The following is an 18,428-nucleotide window of genomic DNA, read 5'->3' as shown; positions in this document are numbered from 1 at the left end:
ACCTCAGCCTTCCAAGTAGCTGGAACTACAGGCGTGCGCTACCATGCCCAGCTCATTTTGGTTTATTGTAGAGATGAGGTCTCACCAAGTTGCCCAGGAGGGTCTCGAACCCGGGGGCTCAGGCAATCCACTCACCTCAGCCTCCCAAAGGTACGGGATTACAGGCTGAGCCATTGAGTCTGGCTAGAAATGAGAGATTTTAAAAGACAGGTGTGTGTGTGTGTGTGTGTGTGTGTGTGTGTGTGTGTGTGTGTGTTTAGCTCTGTCTGTTGAAACAAAGTAAAGATATTCCAAGAAAAATGGGCACACCTTACTTACCCGGATCTTGGTTTCTAATAATGTTCCCCATCAAAAAGTGTTGGGGCTTCCTGGAGTACTGGCTGATACCAGACCAGAGGAGGAAAGGCTTAGAGATGAGTGTGGAGCATGTTGTTATGACCAAAAGTAAGAAAATGCTTTAAAAAAAAAAGACAGAGCCATGCCGAAAGGACTGAAGGGGTTCCCACAGGCCAAATCTGGAACAATTTTAATGCCAAAAATAGTGAACAAATGGAATATAGACCCCTGAAAAAAATTAGGAATCTATGTCCAAACTGATAACATGACAGAGAGATAGGTAGAAAGATGATAGACAGGCAGGTAAAACAATAGACAGAAAGGAAGGCTCCTGCTTACAGAATGATAAAAGCTGACTAATAAAAGTCAGCAATGGAGATGGGAACTGCTAGTCTGTAATCATAGTGCTAAAGATTGATACAAGCGGCCGGGCACAGTGGCTCTAGCCTATAATCCCAGCACTTTGGGAGGCCAAGGTGGGCAAATTGCCTGAGCCCATGGGTTCAAGAACAGCCTGGGCAACTTGGCAAGACCTCATCTCTATAATAAATAAAAAAAGTAGCCGGGTGTGGTAACGCACGCCTGTAGTTCCAGCTACTTGGAAGGCTGAGGTGGAAGGATCACCTGAGCCCAGCAGGTGAACGCTGGGATGGCCGTGAGTGTGCTACTGCATTCCAGCCTGGGCAGTGGAGTGAGATTCCAACTCCAAAAGAAAAAAAAGAAAAAGGAAAAAGATTGATACAAGCAAAAACCAACAACGGGCACTAAATTAAGGAGGGGAATTTCGATGAGGAGCAGGATATTTGCACAGTCTTAAATGATCTCCCCTCAAATTGCTTATTATTTGCAAAGGAGAGTTCATAGTGACTCTACAGCGGAGACACTGGACAATACCTTGACCATGGCATTAACATGCACGTCACTTTTGAGGGGAGGTGGGACAGAACATACCCCCTCCCGCATGCACTGTGATACTACGAGAAAACTCCTCATCACCTGCACAGGAAGCAAAGCTGAAGCTCTTCGGGAGGAAACATCACTCCCAGTGGCAAGTCATTCTATTTTAAAAGGGGAGGGGGGAGCTGTATTCTTCAAAAATGTCAAAATCAAAGGAGACAAAGAAAGCTCAGGAATTGTTCCAGATTAAAGGAGACTAAAGAGACATGACAATGAAATGTAACATGTGATCCTGGACTAGATCTGTACTGAATCCCCATTACCCTCCCAAAAAAGACATAAGGGTTGTTACTGAGTTAGTTGACAGAACTGCAATATGAATGTTAAATGACTGTATCGATGTTAAATTTCTTAAGGTCAATACTGTACTGTGGTTATGTAAGCAGATGCCCTTATCCTACGAAAATACAGACTAAAATCTTTAGGGGTCAAGGACCATGACATCTGCAACTTACGCTCAAATGGAAGATGGGAAGGGAAGAAAGGAGAGAGGGAAAAAGGAGGAAACAATAAAGCAAATGAGCACAATGTCAACATTAAGTTAAAATCAGGGTAATGGGTATACAGGTGTTCTTCTATGTAACTTTGAAATTACTTCAAAATATGAGGCGGGGAACCTCCCTCAAGAATGGAATTATCTTTTGGAGGGCAGGCCCCTTGTAGTACAGGCTTTCCCTGCTGGGCAAATGTTCTAGGAACCTATCAGCATCAGTGTACCAGCCAATATTGTTGTGAGAGGTTGCGTTCAGCTTTGGTGAATTTTTTTGGAGACTCTTTTTTTTTTTTTGAGTTGGAGTCTCACTCTGTCTCCCAGGCTGGGGTATAGTGGCACATTCACGGCCACCCCAGTGTCGACCTGCTGGGCTCCGGTGATTCTTCCACCTCAGCCTTCCAAGTAACCGGAACCACAGGCGCGTGCTGTTGCATCTGGCTAATTTTTTATCTATTGTAGAGACAATGTCTTGCCAAGCTGCCCGGGCTAGTCTTGAACCCTCGGGTTCAGGCAATCCACTTGCTTTGGCCTCCCAAAGTGCTGGGATTACAGGCTGAGCCACTGAGCCCAGCTTTTGGAGATTCTTTCAGTGTATTTACCCATTTCATGATGGGTGATTTACACAAACAACCTGCCCACACCATGCTGAGTGTTCAGCAGTTTTTAATCAAAAATGGCATGACCCCCGTGGCGTCCCTCCCCATTCATCCACTCTCACTGCAATTGACTTTTTCTTTTGTTTCCCCCAGAAGAGAAAAAGTCCTCATAGGGAAATATTTTGCCAGTGTGGAAAAGGTGAAACAAAAAATGGCAGAAGCACTAAATGCATCCAAATTGATGAGTTCAAAAACTGTTTTAAGCAGTGGAAAAAGCATCTTGATAGGTGTATTGTATCAAACAGAGAGTACTTTGAAGGCAACTGGTATTTAAACACATAAGAATAAATACACAATTTTTAATAAATAAATTCCAGGGTTTTTTTTTGTGCCCCCCTCATAAAAGTTAAACAAACAGACTTAAGACAGGAAGAAATACAATGGGCCATACCTTAAGAAATAAGATAGACAAGTGGACCGCCATCATTAATAAAACAAACAACAACAGATGCTGGCAACGATGCAGAGAAAAAGGAATGTTTCTACACGGCTGGTGGGAATGCAAACTAGTGCAATCTTGCTGGAAGACAATGTGGTGATTTCTGAAAGAACTAGAAATTGACATTCCATATGACCCAGCAATTCCCATGTTGGGAGTATACCCAGAGGAACTCAAATCATTCTACAAAAAAGATACCTGCACATGTATGTTTGTTGCAGTGCTATTCACAATAGCAAAAATATGGAAACAACCATGTTGCCATTAGAAGCTGCACTGGATTAAAAAATGTGGTACATATACACAATGGAATATTATGCAGCCATAAAGAAGGACTTTGCAGCAACTTGGATGGAGTTTGCAACAACTTGGATGGATTTAGAGTCGATCATACTCAGTGATCTATCACAGAAACAAAGAACAGAGTACCATATGTTCTCACTCATAAGCGGACCTTAAACAATTATCATAATACTATAAGAAAGGAATTGGCAGTAGTGGGAAACTGCTGGGGTGGGGGGATTGGCAGTTGAGGGAAACTACTAGGGGAGAGAGGGGCATACCTCATCAACAAGGGTAACTACTTAATCAACGTTTGTAAAAGAAAGGAAGAAAGAAATACAATGGGTCAAGTTTCCCAGAGAGAAGAAATAAAAAAAAACAGGTGGAAAGCTAGAAAGCTTCATGGTATTGGATTGAAATTGTGGGTTCAGTATGAACTCACAGTGAGACAGAGAAAAAGACAGAAAAAAAGAGAGTGAGAGACCTAGTTCCATAAAAAAATGTGTATGAAAAGCAGGATGTGGTGGCTCATGCCTGTAATCCCAGCACATTAAGAGACAAAGGCAGGAGGATTGCTTGAGTTCCAGGGCTCAAGACCAGCCTGAGCAACAGAGCAAGATCTTGTCTCTACAAAAAAAAATTTAAAAATTAGCTGGGCATGATGGCGCATGCCTGTAGCCCCAGATATTCAGGAGGCTGAGATGGGAGAATCTCTTGAGCCCAGGAGTCTGAGGCTGCAGTGAGCTGTGCTTGTGGCACTGAATTCCAGTCTGGGTGACAGAGTGAGACCCCACTCAAAAAAAAAATGTGAATACAGGATGCATATATATACACACATATATTTCCTAACTCTCTCCACTAACATGTCCTAGAATCGATGACACTCTAGTAAGAAATGAACACACATAGCATCCATATCCTATCTCTGAAACACAATGCTCCACTAAAAGGAACCAGAGTTCCTTGGAGAAATGGCTAATCTGAGGCTGGAACAGAGAAAGTACAAGATGAGCCTGAAACATATTGTGCTGGATAGAAAGCAAAGAATGACGAAGCAATGTCAAAAGGACATAGAAATCACTGCTTGAAGGGACTTCTACTGGCCATATATGGAATAATTTGAGCATAAAAATAAATTGTGAGACTGGGCGCTATGGCTCATGCCTGTAATCCTAGTGCTTTGGGAGGCCGAGGAGGGAGGATTGCTTGAGGTTGAAAGCTCAAGACCAGCTTGGGCAACATATTGAGACCCTGTCTCTACAAAAAAATTTAAAAATTAGCTGGGCATGGTGGGACCCACCTGCAGTCCCAGCTATTTGGGAGGCTGAGACAGGTGGATTGTGTGAGCCCAGAAGTTCAAGGTTGCAGTGAACTGTGATTACACAACTGTACTCCATCCTGGGCAACAGAACAAGACCCTGTCTCTAAATAAATAAATAATGATAATGGCATTAAAATCTATTGAATAAGAATCCAAGAGTCTATACTCATATAAACAAAATACAAAAAACTCTTCATTTATAGTAGAAGCTCTTCCTTATAGTAGAATACCAGCTAACAAATGCAGAAGAAACAATCAAATTAGAAAATCACTATTTTATAAACATAGTAATAATTGATTCAGGCAAAAATCATCACTGGATGCTAAAACTATTATAAGAAAGTTTGAGGAATAGACTAGCTACAGAATTTCAAATTATTACCCCACACAATATTTATTAATTAGAAGGTGAAAAGCAGTAACTTTTCAATGGAGCAATCTGACAGACACTACTTTAAGCAAGTGATCAAAGTTATCATCATCTGTGATGGAACAGACTGGCATCATATGTCTCTAGATGTGACACCCTGAGAAGACACATCATTTCCTTTGGGGTATTCCTGCCAAAATGCAGAGCCTCAAACTAATCATGAGAAAATACGGCCAAGCACAAAGCAAGAAACATCCTATAAAATAACTGGCCTGTTCTCCTAAAAAATGTCAAGATCATGCAAGTCAAAGAAAGACTGAGGAACTTTCCATGTTAAAAGAGCCTAAAGAGACACAACGACTAAGTGCAACATGTGATCCTGAATTGGAGTCTAGACTAGATATTTTTTGAGGACTATAAAAGACATTATTGGCACAACTAACAACGTATGAACATGGTCTTCAGATTAGATAATAGTATTGTATCAATAGCAATATTTTGATCTTGAGAGTTATACTATGATAATATAACTGTTCTTATTCTTAGAAAACACATTGAAATACTTAGGTGCAAAAAGGCATAATAACAGCAATTTACTCTCAAGTGGTTTAGAAAACTGTGTATATCTATTTAGAGACAAAATTATAAAGAAAATGTATTGAAATGTTAACAATTAGGGAATCTGAGAGAAGGGTATACCTTGTATTATTTTTGCAACTTTTCCGTAAGCCTAAAATTATTTCAAAATAAAAAAATAACTTTTGCAAATTAAAAAAAACCACCATGGAAGGCAGATCATCAGAGGTGAGGATGGCATATTAATGGCGGCATTGGTTTTGGTGTGGGCCCCTCTTTGTGGGGGTAGAGGGGTGTGTGCTGAGGTCCAGTGCTTGCTCTAGGCATGGGTTCCGCACCCTTCCATGTTCCTCCTCCCTGTGGCCTCCCTGATAACCAAGGGTGTTAGATATCAGGTCTTCCCAGTCAGTATTCTAATTACGACTAGTACCACCACTGCCCTGCTGAGAGGGGTCAGATACCCTGGGGACAAAATTAAAAACCAGCTACACAAGACTCTCTTAATACCCATTGTCAGGGTTGCCTCCAGGGAGCCATGCTAATCTCTACACTCTGAAAGTCACCTTGACAGATCACCTCCTATCGAAATGAATGGGGTCCTTCTTTGCCAAGGGAGAAAGCGCCCAAAGAGCCATAACAAAGACTTCTAGTCCTTTGACATGGCACTTGTACCCTCTGCTAGATAAAACCAAGAGTCAATGAGATGGCTAATTGTTCTACAGGGAAGAGGTATTGTGCAGTTAGAAACAAAAGTCAAGGTGGGAAACAGGCTGGTTTGGGGTGATGAACCTTCCAGAGGACACATCAGACGAGGAAAGGTAAACACTGTAATTAGGTCGCCCTAGAGCTCAATCCCACCTAGCAGGGAAGTCCTGAGTAAAAAGGCCCATCTAGTGTGGCATCTAGTTCCCCCCCTTAACGCAGCCCCAACTTACGGCAGAAGTCATAGGTCCGCCAGGGCCCCACCTCCACGTCAGCGTTCTTGCAGGCGCTCGCATACCGGGCCACAGAGTCACAGAGTTCTGACTCGTTGCCCCCACTCTGGCACAGGCGGAAAAGGCAGGTGCGGTAGTAGGCGGTGACGTTGACCACCCCGTGGCACTCCAGGAAGGAGCTGTTGGAGGGGTCGTTGATGATGCCACACCGGGAGCGACTCCGATAAAACTTGAGCAGCTCGGAGTCATTGTTGCAGGCCTTCAGCAGGTCCCCACACTCCCCATTGCAGATCTCCTCGAAAGTTGTCCAGCTCTCCAGGAACACGGCCAGGTTGTCCGTGCACTTGCCGTTGGGGAGGCAGAACTCGTCGCTGGCGTTTGCGTTGAAGAAGCCGCACAGGCCGCCGGTGCAGTTGAAGTAAGCGGTGGACAACCGAATGTACAACAGGCCTACGTCTGAGTACTGGACGGCCACCACACCCTTGGACTCCACCGTCGTACTGTTTTTGTTTCGATAAATTTCCAGCTTCCCCGAAGGATGGAAAAAAGGCAATTCCACTTCCTGACCATTCAGCTGAAAAAATCAAATCACTCTCATCAATTCCAGAGACACAGAGAGTACCCACCATTTCCTAGGTTGTGAAATAAAGACCTGGTCTTCCCCACAGTCAGTCCTTTGCGAAATATCAAGAGGTGGATGGTCTGTGGGAAACCGCAGCGACACACTCCAATTGATTTCTCATGGGCTTCTTTGTTTCTTCCTTTGGGTACTCCTCTGATGAGACCCATTTGTCCTTTATTCGTGGGCATTTTCTAAACCCTAAGCCAGCCCAGACAAACAAAATTGAAATGTGAGTAAAAATCATCTTCCTCCTCCCCGCCTCACTTCTCTGCTTTGGTATCTTTTCACAATCAGCCCTCTGTTCCTCCTCACCTTTCTGGTCCTTCTTTTCCCTTCCAGTCTTACCTTTCTCCACCCTTTGAGGGCACATAGTGTACATTTAATAATCTAGCTGTCCATCTACCTATCTACCTCCTACTATTCTTTTAATAAATTGATCTCTGCCAATGTGGCAATGGGAATGAAAACATAGCCCTTTCAGTCGTGGATGTGTATTTTAGGACCTCCTTGGACAGCACAGTGCTGACTTTTGTTTTCCCAACTAGGCTTCATGGGATATTATGAAATACAGGTTGAACTGGGAGAAGAGGATTCTCTTTCCCTGCATTTCAGCTCTGCCACAATTAGTTGTGGGATCCTCACTTGGCCCTTTGGGATTTTTTTGTGATGATTCCCAAGATTCCTTCTAGAAATAATGATCTATGAGTCTGGGTGTCTAACAATGGGGTTTTCAGAGCAGATCAGAGAGGTGGGAGTCACCCCTTACATGGACTGCCGTCTACAGATAGGAGAGTTAGTATAGTACAAGGGTGAGGAGCACAGATTCTGGAGCCAACCTGCCTGGGCCTGAATCCCACTTCATGGCTGTGTGTCCCTGGGGAAGTTACTTAGCCTCTCCCTGCCTCAGTTTTCTCATCTGTAGAATGAGGATCGTAAGATCAAGTGCGGTACTGTTTGTGAAGGACTTAGAATAGTGCTTGGCACATAGTAAGTGTTCTGGAAGTATTAGCTGCTATGGAGAGCTAGTCCTGCCTACCCATCTAACTGGAGGAATTCCTGCTGCACTCCACGTCGCCACCTGACAGGGTCATTTGGTGCCAATTGTTAGTGAACGCTCCCATTCCGGAGCCATCTCCTTCCTGGAATCCACTGGTGGGCAGAGGCAGGAAGGCAGACTGGAAGAGAATGGCAAGCTCCTCCACTTGGCTGTACTTTTAGAAAACCCTCCAAGGCAGCAAGGAGTCTTACCTTGACTTCTGAAGCCCCGAGGCCTCCTATCTTGACCTCTTGGTCGGCCACCAGGATGCGAAGACCCCGCAGATAAGCAGGCCCCGCATCAGGCTTCTTCTTATTGATGTCGATTTCCAGGTACTCTGGACGCTCAGGGCAGGTCTTCAGGAGGGTGTAGGAGAACTCGGAGGGGAAGGCATAGGCTGCACCATCGAACGTGTGCAGCACCTGGTTCTGGCTAACCAGACACACCGTCTCGCGCTTGGGGAAGCAGCCCTGGTAGCCGTCCTCCACGGCACACACCTCCCCGCTGCGGCAGGTCTTGTTGAAGCAGTACACGTCCCCGCCCTCCTCACACAGGCACTGCACCGTGCAGTTGGCCGTGGCCCAGAAGAACTCCCCCATGGCGTAGTAGTGGCCATCAAAGTCACAGCCGCACTTGTGCAGCGGGACGCACTGGCTGGTGCTGAGGACAAAGCCCTCGTTGCACTCACAGCCTTCCGTGCATGGCGTGTTGCAGTTCTGCGAGGCCGTCAGGTCTGAGCACGTGTCGGGGCAGCTGCTGGTGCACACAGAGTAGTGGCTGAAGTTCGGGCACTGCACCGTGGACACTGACGCAGGGAGGGGGAGAGAGGCGATAACAAGGTGAATGGACCCTCACTGTTCACGGCCAAAATCCAACAAGCTCCTCCCGGATCATTAAGCTCCCAGAGAGAGGGCCAACTGGCCATTCATTTGGGGAAGAGAGACTTGAGGTTGCATCTGTAAAAACCGGCTCAACTCCTTTCCTAGAGCTACTGAGCGATGTGATTGGACTGTGAACTTTTATTCGAATTTGATGGTCTTGACGGAAATTAAACTTCAGGTTGCTGTCCTTACTAGACTACTGATTGCTCAATATAGGTTTATTATTTGGTGATCTACAACCCTGGAGATGTTTTAAGAGCATCAATTGATGGACATATAAATTGACCTGATTTTAAAGAGTTGGCCCATTCTGAAGAGGAAATAAATCCAACTTTCAGGAGAAATGAAAAATGTAACGTTAGAGGAGTCATTTGAAAACATGAAATTTCTAACAGGGAGGTACTTAAAATACCTAAGCATGACCAAGTAAGGCTGTGGGAATGAATTCCCTGGGATACTAAAAATAAGAAAGAACCCTGGCTATTTGAAAAAAATGTGCGTGCCTGTTTCTCTGGGAGATTGGATCATAACAAGATGCCTTCTAAAGGCCCTTCTTCTGTAGAAGCCCTCAATTCTTATTTTAAGAACATCTGAGTCTACATAAATGTTTGAGTCTGGTTGCATCCAACAGGCAGGGGCTCAGGGACCTAGTAAACTAGGTCTCTGAATTAAATATAATTCATCCCCCTAGAATGAGAGAGAGGGGGAAGAGAAGAATGTGGAAGATGGGAATGTGGTACCACTAGACAAAATATATAGCCATCGTAGGTAACATTTTACTCAGGCAATTTGGATGCTCTTGGATTATATAAGGCTCAAAGAGAAGCCATATTCAATCTCAGCCTGAATCAAAATATGGGTGCTCTGGTCACAATAGAGGCTGGTCAGTCACATAGCAAGAAAAATACACTGTAGTATTTGGTAGTTTGACCAAGAATTGGATCTGATACATGATGATTTATGTGAATACATGAATCTAACCTCCACAGATAGGAAGAAATCTCCCTCTGGCCTTAGAACTCAAAGGAATTTTTAAATCTTTCTACCTCTGTAGCACCTTCAGATGCACTGGATTACAATTTTCTATTTATTCACATAAAACCAAGGACTGAGAAGGAAAAAATTCTTTTGTTTGTTTTTAAATTTCACATAACTAGGAAAAGAGAGATTTAAATGGGCTAGAAGGGGGAAAAATCATGAGAAAACTAAATGATACAAAATGCTTAATCCAAAAGTATGATTCAAAAGAGCCTGAGAACCTGATTTCCTTAAAAGTCGGGGCTTGTCCTCACCACTCTTAATATTTCAGAAAAAAGACTTCTTTCCTGGCATGTTATTCTCCCTACCAGCGGCCTTTTCTTTGACCGTCTGCAGCAGGGCACACACCCCAGCAGCAGGGCACAAACCTGAAAGGGTCTGCAAGTAGAGAAGAAAGTGCCAAGGAAAAACTGCTGCAGGTTCCATCTGGGAGGTGAACTGTTTTCCCAAAGGCTGATTTTGATGCCCCAGGCCGGCAGCTGCATTAACTCAACAGCTACACAGGTAGCCACCTCCAAGTCTGTCAATCCCACCTCTTCAACTCTGGGGCTGCCATTCCCTGCTACAGGGCTTTCTCCAGCCAAGCATTTCCATGTTTCCAGACCATTTAGGCTCATCAATGGGTTCTTGTTTCCTGGCTATGATATTGGGGGAGGGGAGGAAACATCCTTTTACAGTTCGTTCTTTATGATTTGTGATATTTTAACCTCCTCCTCACTCTTGGGACACGAGTCTTAACGAGGACATTTGGAGGAGGCCTGAAAGTTATCCCTGCACCCTGCACAAGAGAGGCCTTTCATCAGGATGAAATACCAGCTTACCACACCCGGTCTGGATTCGCCAGTCTCCAATTGGAATGCCAAGGGATTGGCACACGAGGGCATAGGCCTGGATGGCTTGACAGAGGAGCGTGCCATTGTCTCTTACGCTGCACAGGTCATACACACAGCTGTGTACAAAGGTCGTGGGGTCCATGATAGTGCCACACTCCCACAGGGGGCCGTCTGTCTTGTTGAGGAAGCCACAGTAGTCGGAACCAAAGTAGAGGGCTTCCGTGGCGGTGTCACACTGGGTACAGTTGTCCACACAGCCAGAGTCGCACTTCCAGTCTGCATGGTAGACCCGCCAGCTCTCTCCCAGATCCAGCACAGACATGGCCGGCCTGCCATCCGGGCGGAGGAAGTCATCCAGTGGGTTTTTATTGTAGTTCCCACAGAGCCCACAGGTAGAGTTTATGTAAGAGCCTGGGATGGAAATGGAGGCGTAGTGCTGGCCATCAAAAGTCACTAAGAGCCCAAAATCCGTTTCCACAGCAGTAGACATGCCACTCTGGTAGATTTTCACCGCCCCCAAGTCTAAGGTGACGGGCAAAGAAGTCACTAGGTCATTAACCTGCCAACAACAGTAATAGTGAAAGGCAGGTAAGCAGGTGCCTGGGCACTGGGTTCCAGCAGAGGTCAGGAAAAGAAGGCAAAGCAACTCAATGTTCCAGAGAGAATGGCCACCCTAAATGTCAGGGTTCCAATGGGCTTACCTCTTATTAAGGCAAACTCCTGAGGGAAAATTCTGCAGAACAAGCTGGCTGTGGGCCAGCCGGAGCACCGTGCATCCGGGCTGTGATAGCCATGGCATTTCTAGTGCCACTACAGATTCCTCTAGAGACTGGATGGTTGTCAACCCTTCCTGGCAGGCTCTAGGCTAGCTTCAGATCCTTTTTGGAAAGACTAGTCATCTTGCTTTTCCTCTTTATTCCTCAAATATCCATTCTTTCAGCCTTAGCTTAAGGCATATGTTTTCTGTGACCCCCTCACTACCTTTAGCCCCTGATGCGGGCTCCCAGCTGGAGTGCGAACTGTGTCCACTGTTGGACACAGTTTAGCTTTAAGGCTGTCTCGAGGTATTATTCTCTGAGTGTTTTACCCTGTAACTTCCTCGTATCAGAACTCTGTCATGCAATCATTCAACAGCACAACAAATTCAAACACCGGCTAGGTACCAAGCACTATGTCAGGAACTGAGAAGTAGAGGACTAAAAACTAATTATCCTTGCCTTTCAAGGAGCTCTCAGTCTATTGAAGAAGAAGGACACACATAGATATTTATGGTACAGTTTTAAGTATGAATCAATGATGCAATAGGAGAACAGAAGATAAACGCTGAATTCAGCCTAGGGGAATCATGTAAGATTTTAGAGGCAGTTAACTCTGACCTAGGTCTTTGAAGATAAACAGAAGTGATCAAAGGAAAAGTGGGGGTGGGGGCAGTGAATTTCAGTGCAAGAGAAGAGGGGGTGAGGGGGACTAGAAACAGCTGGGTGGGGTTGGGGGCAGTCATTGGGGTGTCCCTGAACTGCAGAGGGAAGGAGTGACTGGAGATAAAAAGGTGGAGACACAGGCAAGATCCATTTATTCTACAAATATCTGTTCAGGCCTTTCTGTGTGCTGAACCCTGCTCTAGGAAATGGAGATTAGCGGCAAGTGAGATGAACAAAAATCTCTGCTTCATGGAATTTATATTTTAGCTGGGGAGACCAACAACAAACAAAATAACATGAGTAAAATATTTAATTATATTAGGTAAGTGTCATGCAGAAAAATAAAGCAAGAAATACTAAAACAAACAGAAAAAAAGTTCTAAGGAAAAGCGTTTCTAATTTTAAATAGGACGGTCAGGGAAGACTTCCCTGGTAAGAGGATATCTGAGATGAAGATGCAAGCTGTGCCATTATCTGGGGTGAGCGTGGATCATGAGAAAGCAACAGTGGACCACAGGGGGAGGAGCCAGTGTGCCTGGGGCAGCAGAGGAAAGTGGTACATGATGTCAGAGAGAGGACAGGGCTGTCTACCATTGTAAAGGCTTTGGCTTTCACTCTGAGTGAGCTGGAGAGCCAAGGGAGTGTTCAGAGCAAAGGATGGGAACAGTCTGACTTCCGCTTCAAAAGAATTACTCTGGCTTCTTTGCTGAGAACAGATCTTGGAGGACCTTTGAAGTCATGCTAAAAACAAAACAAAACAAAACAAAACTCAGGTTTCTATTCTGTAGGGAGAGGCCCTGAAGGCTTTTAAGCCAAGAGAATGATTCAATCAGATCTGCATTTTAGAAAGTCCCTTCTGGCTAGCATGAAGGACTCACTAAAGTAAATCAAGATTAAAAGCAGAGAACAAGACAGACCACTGCTTCTAGAACCAGGGGGACTGTGAAGATGAGTGCCTAAACTAAGCCACAGACACAGAGAGGGAGAGATGAGCTGTGGAGCACACTCAGCTAGACCTGATGGTTTTTGCAGTGGGAAATGAGAAATGGGAGAAGAATTAAGAGTGAGTGCTAGGTATCTAGCTCATGTGAGTAAGTGGCTTGATAAGCCTCCAATGAAGAGAGTTAATTTTCTTTTCCGCAACTTGTCTTAGAACAGTCCTTGATAGGCTTGACTATAAGTGCACATAAACTTTCTAGGATGCCCTAGACCCATACTGGTTTCTGGCACATGGGAGAACAAGGGTCTTACTTGCCACTGTTGTTGCTACTTTCTGAGTTGTCTAGGAAATGAGACAATAGACTGCCTGAGCATTGCTCCCAAGATTTATCATGGCAGATGCCACATGCAACTCTGTCTCCAGAGATTAGTTGTTGATCTTCAACAGCAATGTAGGTTTTTGCTAGCATGTACTTCAAAACTCCTCTAGCTTCTTCTACCCATTACCCAGTTTCAAAGCTTCTACCACATTTTTAGGTACTTATTGCAGCAGCACCCTACTCCTTATATCAATCTCTTGTCTTGTATATTTGGGCTGTTATAACACAACACCATAAACTGGGTAGCTTATAAACAACAGAAATGTATTTATCATAATTCTGGAGGTCAGGAAGTCCAAGATCAAGGCACCAGCAAATTCAGCGTCTGTTGAAGAACAACTTTCTGGTTTATAAATGGTGCCTTCTAGCTGTGTCTACACATGGTGGAAGAAGAAAATGAGCTCCCCCTGGCTTCATTTATAAGGACACTACTCTCATTCAGGAAGGCTCCACCTTCATGACCTAACACCTCCCCAATGTGCCACCTTGGGAATTAGGAGTTCAACAGGTAAATTTGGGAGGAACATCAGCATTCAGATGATAGCAATGGGGGAAGGAAACAAGAAAATAGGCTTGAGAAATAAACCATCCTGCAGAGAACTAGAAGTAGAAAGAAAAACCAAAGAGTTGATTGATTTATTCTTATCATCACCTAGGTAGCGAGTTAGCCAACAAGGGTGAGAAAAGCCATACTATAATGAAAGTCATCTAGTAAGAGTACTGTAAAATTATTATCCAATGCTCTGTGCTGGGAAATAGAAGGAGAAATCTTCTCCATGGTTGGTACATGTATAAATACCAAATGCATCAACTGTTGAGTGCACGCCTCTGCTCTTACTTAAGCTCATGCTAATAAGGGACAAAGTCTTATGTCTCAAAGCAGAAGCCACCAGGTAGGCTGGCTCTCGATCTTGCAAAAGGTCCCTTGGTTTCTCTGCATCTGTTTTGCCCCACTCAGGATGACCCGATAGCTAGGTGACTATGGTTGCCAGTAATGTCTCAGTTGATACCTCTTTTCCTGGTGTAAGAGTTCACTGCATCCCCTTTCACTCTCACACAAATTATAGTCTTTGTGTTTGTGCCTGCGGTGTTCAGACTAGGAGCTCCCAGGGAACTCCTGCACTGACGTGTGATTTCTTATTTCGTTCCTCCAGACCCAAGCCTCAACCTTTGATTAACCAACAGCTGATGAACCTCACCTCTTTGCTTTCTGACTTCTCCCTGTGTTCTAGCCATTTCCCTTTTTGATAGTGTCTTACAGGTTGTGAGCAAGGACAAGGAGTGGAGAGAGAAGAAGAATCGCAGAAGCACTGGTCTTAGAACCGAAAGAGAGATCCGCGCAAGTGATGTCATGGAACCAGCAAGCACTGAGTACCTACTGTGTGCCAGGCTCTATTCTGGACATCACACATGTGGCTATTCTATTTAGTTATCACAACAACCTTAGGAGGTCCTTATCATCTTCCCCTGTTACAGATGAGGAGATTGAGAATCAGAGCTAGCAGGTGACAGGGCCTGACTCCCACTGGTTGGGCTTCAAAGTCAGCTTTCTCTGCAGCTCCCTGATGCCTCTGTCCCAGCGTTGAGCAGAGGCAGCCAAGGCTGGGCTACAGCCCAGGTGCCCTGCCTCCTGGACACTACTAGCTCGTGTCACAGACAAAGAAAACAAAGTTCAAAGAGGCTGTTCACCTGTCAGTAGTGTCACGGGGATTTGATAAGGTCCAAACCACCCCAGAGTCTGAGCTTCTCATTGCCAAATGCCAGTTGGCCAGGCTCCCTTTCCACCAGAGCACCCTAAACTGTTCAGATTCATGTAAAGAAGAAATATGAGAACTGATAAGTATTAGCTAGAAGGAGACATTTATTAAATATGGATTTTAGTTATGCTGGCTTTCTTTGGTTCCCATTAGCATATATAATCCCAAATTATCTTGTTATTTGAGAACTGTCCAAAGGGGGAAAAAATCTATACACAGAACCCCATCCCTAACCCCAGGGTTGGAGACAGGATTGGAGAAAGGTGTGGAGTTTGGAAAAGCAGATCTTAGTGGCCATTTCTGGTCTAGCACAGCATGCCTGAAGAAGTCAGCTGCCTCCCAGGCATCTCATACTCCTTCCTGCTTCCCAGCCCTCTCCCTGACTGTCCCCATGTCACCCTGGGCCAGGGCTCTGCTGTCTACCGAGCTACTATCCCCAACAGGGCAGGTGTATTCAGAGACGCTTGGAAACCATTTGGCAAAAGGAAAAGGAAGCCATTGTTAGCTTGCAGTTGGAGTCACATAACCTTTTCTTTCTGAAACATTTACATTCACATCCACATCTCCCTGTCTCTACAGAAAATTGAGGAATCCGTGCCCTACGCTTGGACGATGGAACAGAGCCACACAAAATTAGCAGAGCTGCTGGGCCTGAAAGAAATGACGCTGTCCCTTTCCTTCTAAAAAAAAAATAAAAAGTCTGACTGAGAGTGAAAAAGAATTTTAATCAAAATAGAAAGTAGGAATAAAGCATGAAGCTTTCTTTTTCAACTACTGATATCATACACATCATTCCCCACAATACTGGAAAGTAGGGGAAAGCTAGTGAAAAATTTTTCTAGCTTAAAATGCCAGCAACTATCTACAAGGATAAGTATAGTGCTCAACTGCACAATATACATTTAAAAGGGAAAAACTCCAAACTTCTATACCCAAACTCTTAGCTTTGATTTGATATACAGAGCTGTCCCTGGAGAGACTAAGCAAATAACAAGCAAATTGGCATTTCAACCACAGTAATAGCTGGCTTTCCTCATTATGAGGCTGATAAACTGCACAGACCTGGGAAAGGCAGAGCCAGAAAAAATGGAATTAGTTCCCTGGTCCTGCCTTTTGTTGGACATGCTACATCAATTAAAACTGCAACGCACTTTTTTCTTAAAAAAAGAAAAGGAATCCCTGCACTGGCATTGATTCTAATTTGCAATCTCTGTAACGACCTCCATGCATGGGGATTAAGGATTGCATGGGGTTGCAGCAATCAACCCCTCCTGGTCTCAGTTATTATTGCTTGAATAAATACATGGTTGCAACAAGGTCTTCATTAACATTATGAAAATAGGGGCCTCCACAAATTGAGTAATTGCTAGTGGCTTTTTGCTCTCCCTCTTTTTGTTGATGTCCCTGCTTGAAATCTATTTGCATATGCTAAACAGGTCAGCAGAGACTTGCTCTTCTCTGTTATTCCAGGCGGGAGTTAGGGGCTCTATTAGAGGGGTGTCTGGGAAAAGCTTTTGTGGGACCTTCTCACCCAGGCCTCACTAAAGAAGTCACCAAGGCCACTCCAGGTGTCTGCCCTGGTGGTGCCTCTGGAGACATGAATCAATGTAGAAGTTTCTCTCCAAATGAAGCAGCAGCTCTTGGGCAAACAGAATGGGAGGCGTGGTGGGGTAAGGATTGTGAACCAAGGGCTGTCATGAATTAGAGGTGTATACTGTGTCTGCACCATTTGCAGGGCATGCAGTGTGGCTACAACTATTGCAAGCCAGTGCCATGAGAAGCTAAACTTACCTCTTTTCAGTTACTTCTGAGCTGTGCATGTGTGTATGTGTGTATACCGGTGTTTAGGAGAGAACTAGGAACATAAATGCACTCTAAGGTAAAAAACAGATAGGCATGTTGAGGATAGAGCTTAGGGTAGCTGTGGTACAAATAAAATTTGGCCCAGTAAAGCATTTTACAAGCGATTTGCAAGATAGGGAGAGCCACGTATCTCTTTGTTACTGTAGAGAGACAGACAGCAGAACCAGTAGGTCTGAGGAAGTCTTCCCCAGACTGAAGAATCTCCAGCTTCTCCACTTCCCCGTGAAGGATGGAGAGGTTCTCACCTTGACTTTTCCATAGCTTCCTTTGGGGATGAGAATCTTGAAGCCATTCACCTCCACTGAGAGCTCCTTCACCCAGGAGACAGCTGAACCCCCACGATGTTCATTCTTGGCCTCCACACTGAAGAAGGGGAGGCTGGAAGTCTGCAAACACTGTCTGGCCAACAGATAGGCACAGGAGCCTTGGAAGTGGAAGAGGAAGCCATCAAAAGTGTGGTAGTGTGGCTCCCCAAACACCACACATGTGCTGGTCTCCACAGGGCTGCAGTAGAAGAATTTGCCTTTGGGTTCGCACACCTCATAGGGGCTACAAGAGGCCTCCTGGCAGTAGATCTCATTGTTGAAATCCAGACAGCGGCACTTGATGGTGCAGTTCAGATCATCCCAAAACACCTCCCCTCGCCGAAGGAACTGTCCTGGGGAATAATGACATTAGAGCCAACATTTATTGAGCACTCACTCCCTGTGCCAGGCATCCAGTTAAATGCTCTACTTGCTTTACACCATTTAATCCACATAAGAGCCCTATTAGGGAGGTATTGCTGCCCTCGTTTGACAAGTGAGGAAACTGAGGCTTAAGAAGATCGCTCAGCAACTCAGCAGTGAAGCCAGGATTCCAAGCTGACTCTGCATCCAGTCTAAGGTCTTGGCATTATTATCTCCATGGCTGGCGAGCAGACCCACATTCAAGGAAAAATATTATCTTAATCCATGGGGAAGGCTATAACACTCGGGACTCATTACTTTCCTTCCAGGAATCTGAGGAAGGGTATTCCGAAAGAAGATGGGAAAGGTATTCCGAAAGAAGACCTAATTTACCCAGGTATTCAGCAATGCAGCTTGTTTGTGTTTCTGATTTGTTTATTCATTCAACAGACATGTGTTGGGGGCCCAGTACCAGAAAAGGCCAACAGCATGAATCAGCAGTCAGATGCACATGTATAAATCCCAAGCTCCCTGAGAAGATTCTGGAAAGGGCTGACCACTTTCCTGGCACCTTCAAAGGCTCATGAATCTGCAGATGCGCTTGGGCAGGATTTACTCCTACACA

General features: G+C 44.8%; 1 protein-coding gene across 1 annotated transcript in view; it reads right to left on the bottom strand.

Annotated features, from left to right (window-relative positions):
* The window catches only part of TECTA (tectorin alpha), an 83,711-nt gene that overhangs the window by 49,098 nt on the left and 16,185 nt on the right, over positions 1–18,428 (bottom strand). Inside the window, exons 6-9 of the mRNA XM_008054274.2 lie at positions 17,381–17,793; positions 10,764–11,334; positions 8,236–8,828; positions 6,366–6,939 (exon numbers count right to left, since the gene is read on the bottom strand). Of these exons, the coding sequence (XP_008052465.1) occupies positions 6,366–6,939; positions 8,236–8,828; positions 10,764–11,334; positions 17,381–17,793 (2,151 nt within the window). The remainder of the gene's footprint in view (positions 1–6,365; positions 6,940–8,235; positions 8,829–10,763; positions 11,335–17,380; positions 17,794–18,428) is intronic.

Source organism: Carlito syrichta, unplaced genomic scaffold, assembly GCF_000164805.1.
Source record: "Carlito syrichta isolate Samal-C Ts95f unplaced genomic scaffold, Tarsius_syrichta-2.0.1 Scaffold289350, whole genome shotgun sequence".
In the NCBI taxonomy this organism is placed as follows: Eukaryota; Metazoa; Chordata; class Mammalia; order Primates; family Tarsiidae; genus Carlito; species Carlito syrichta.
This window is presented reverse-complemented; position numbering and strand designations above follow the sequence as displayed.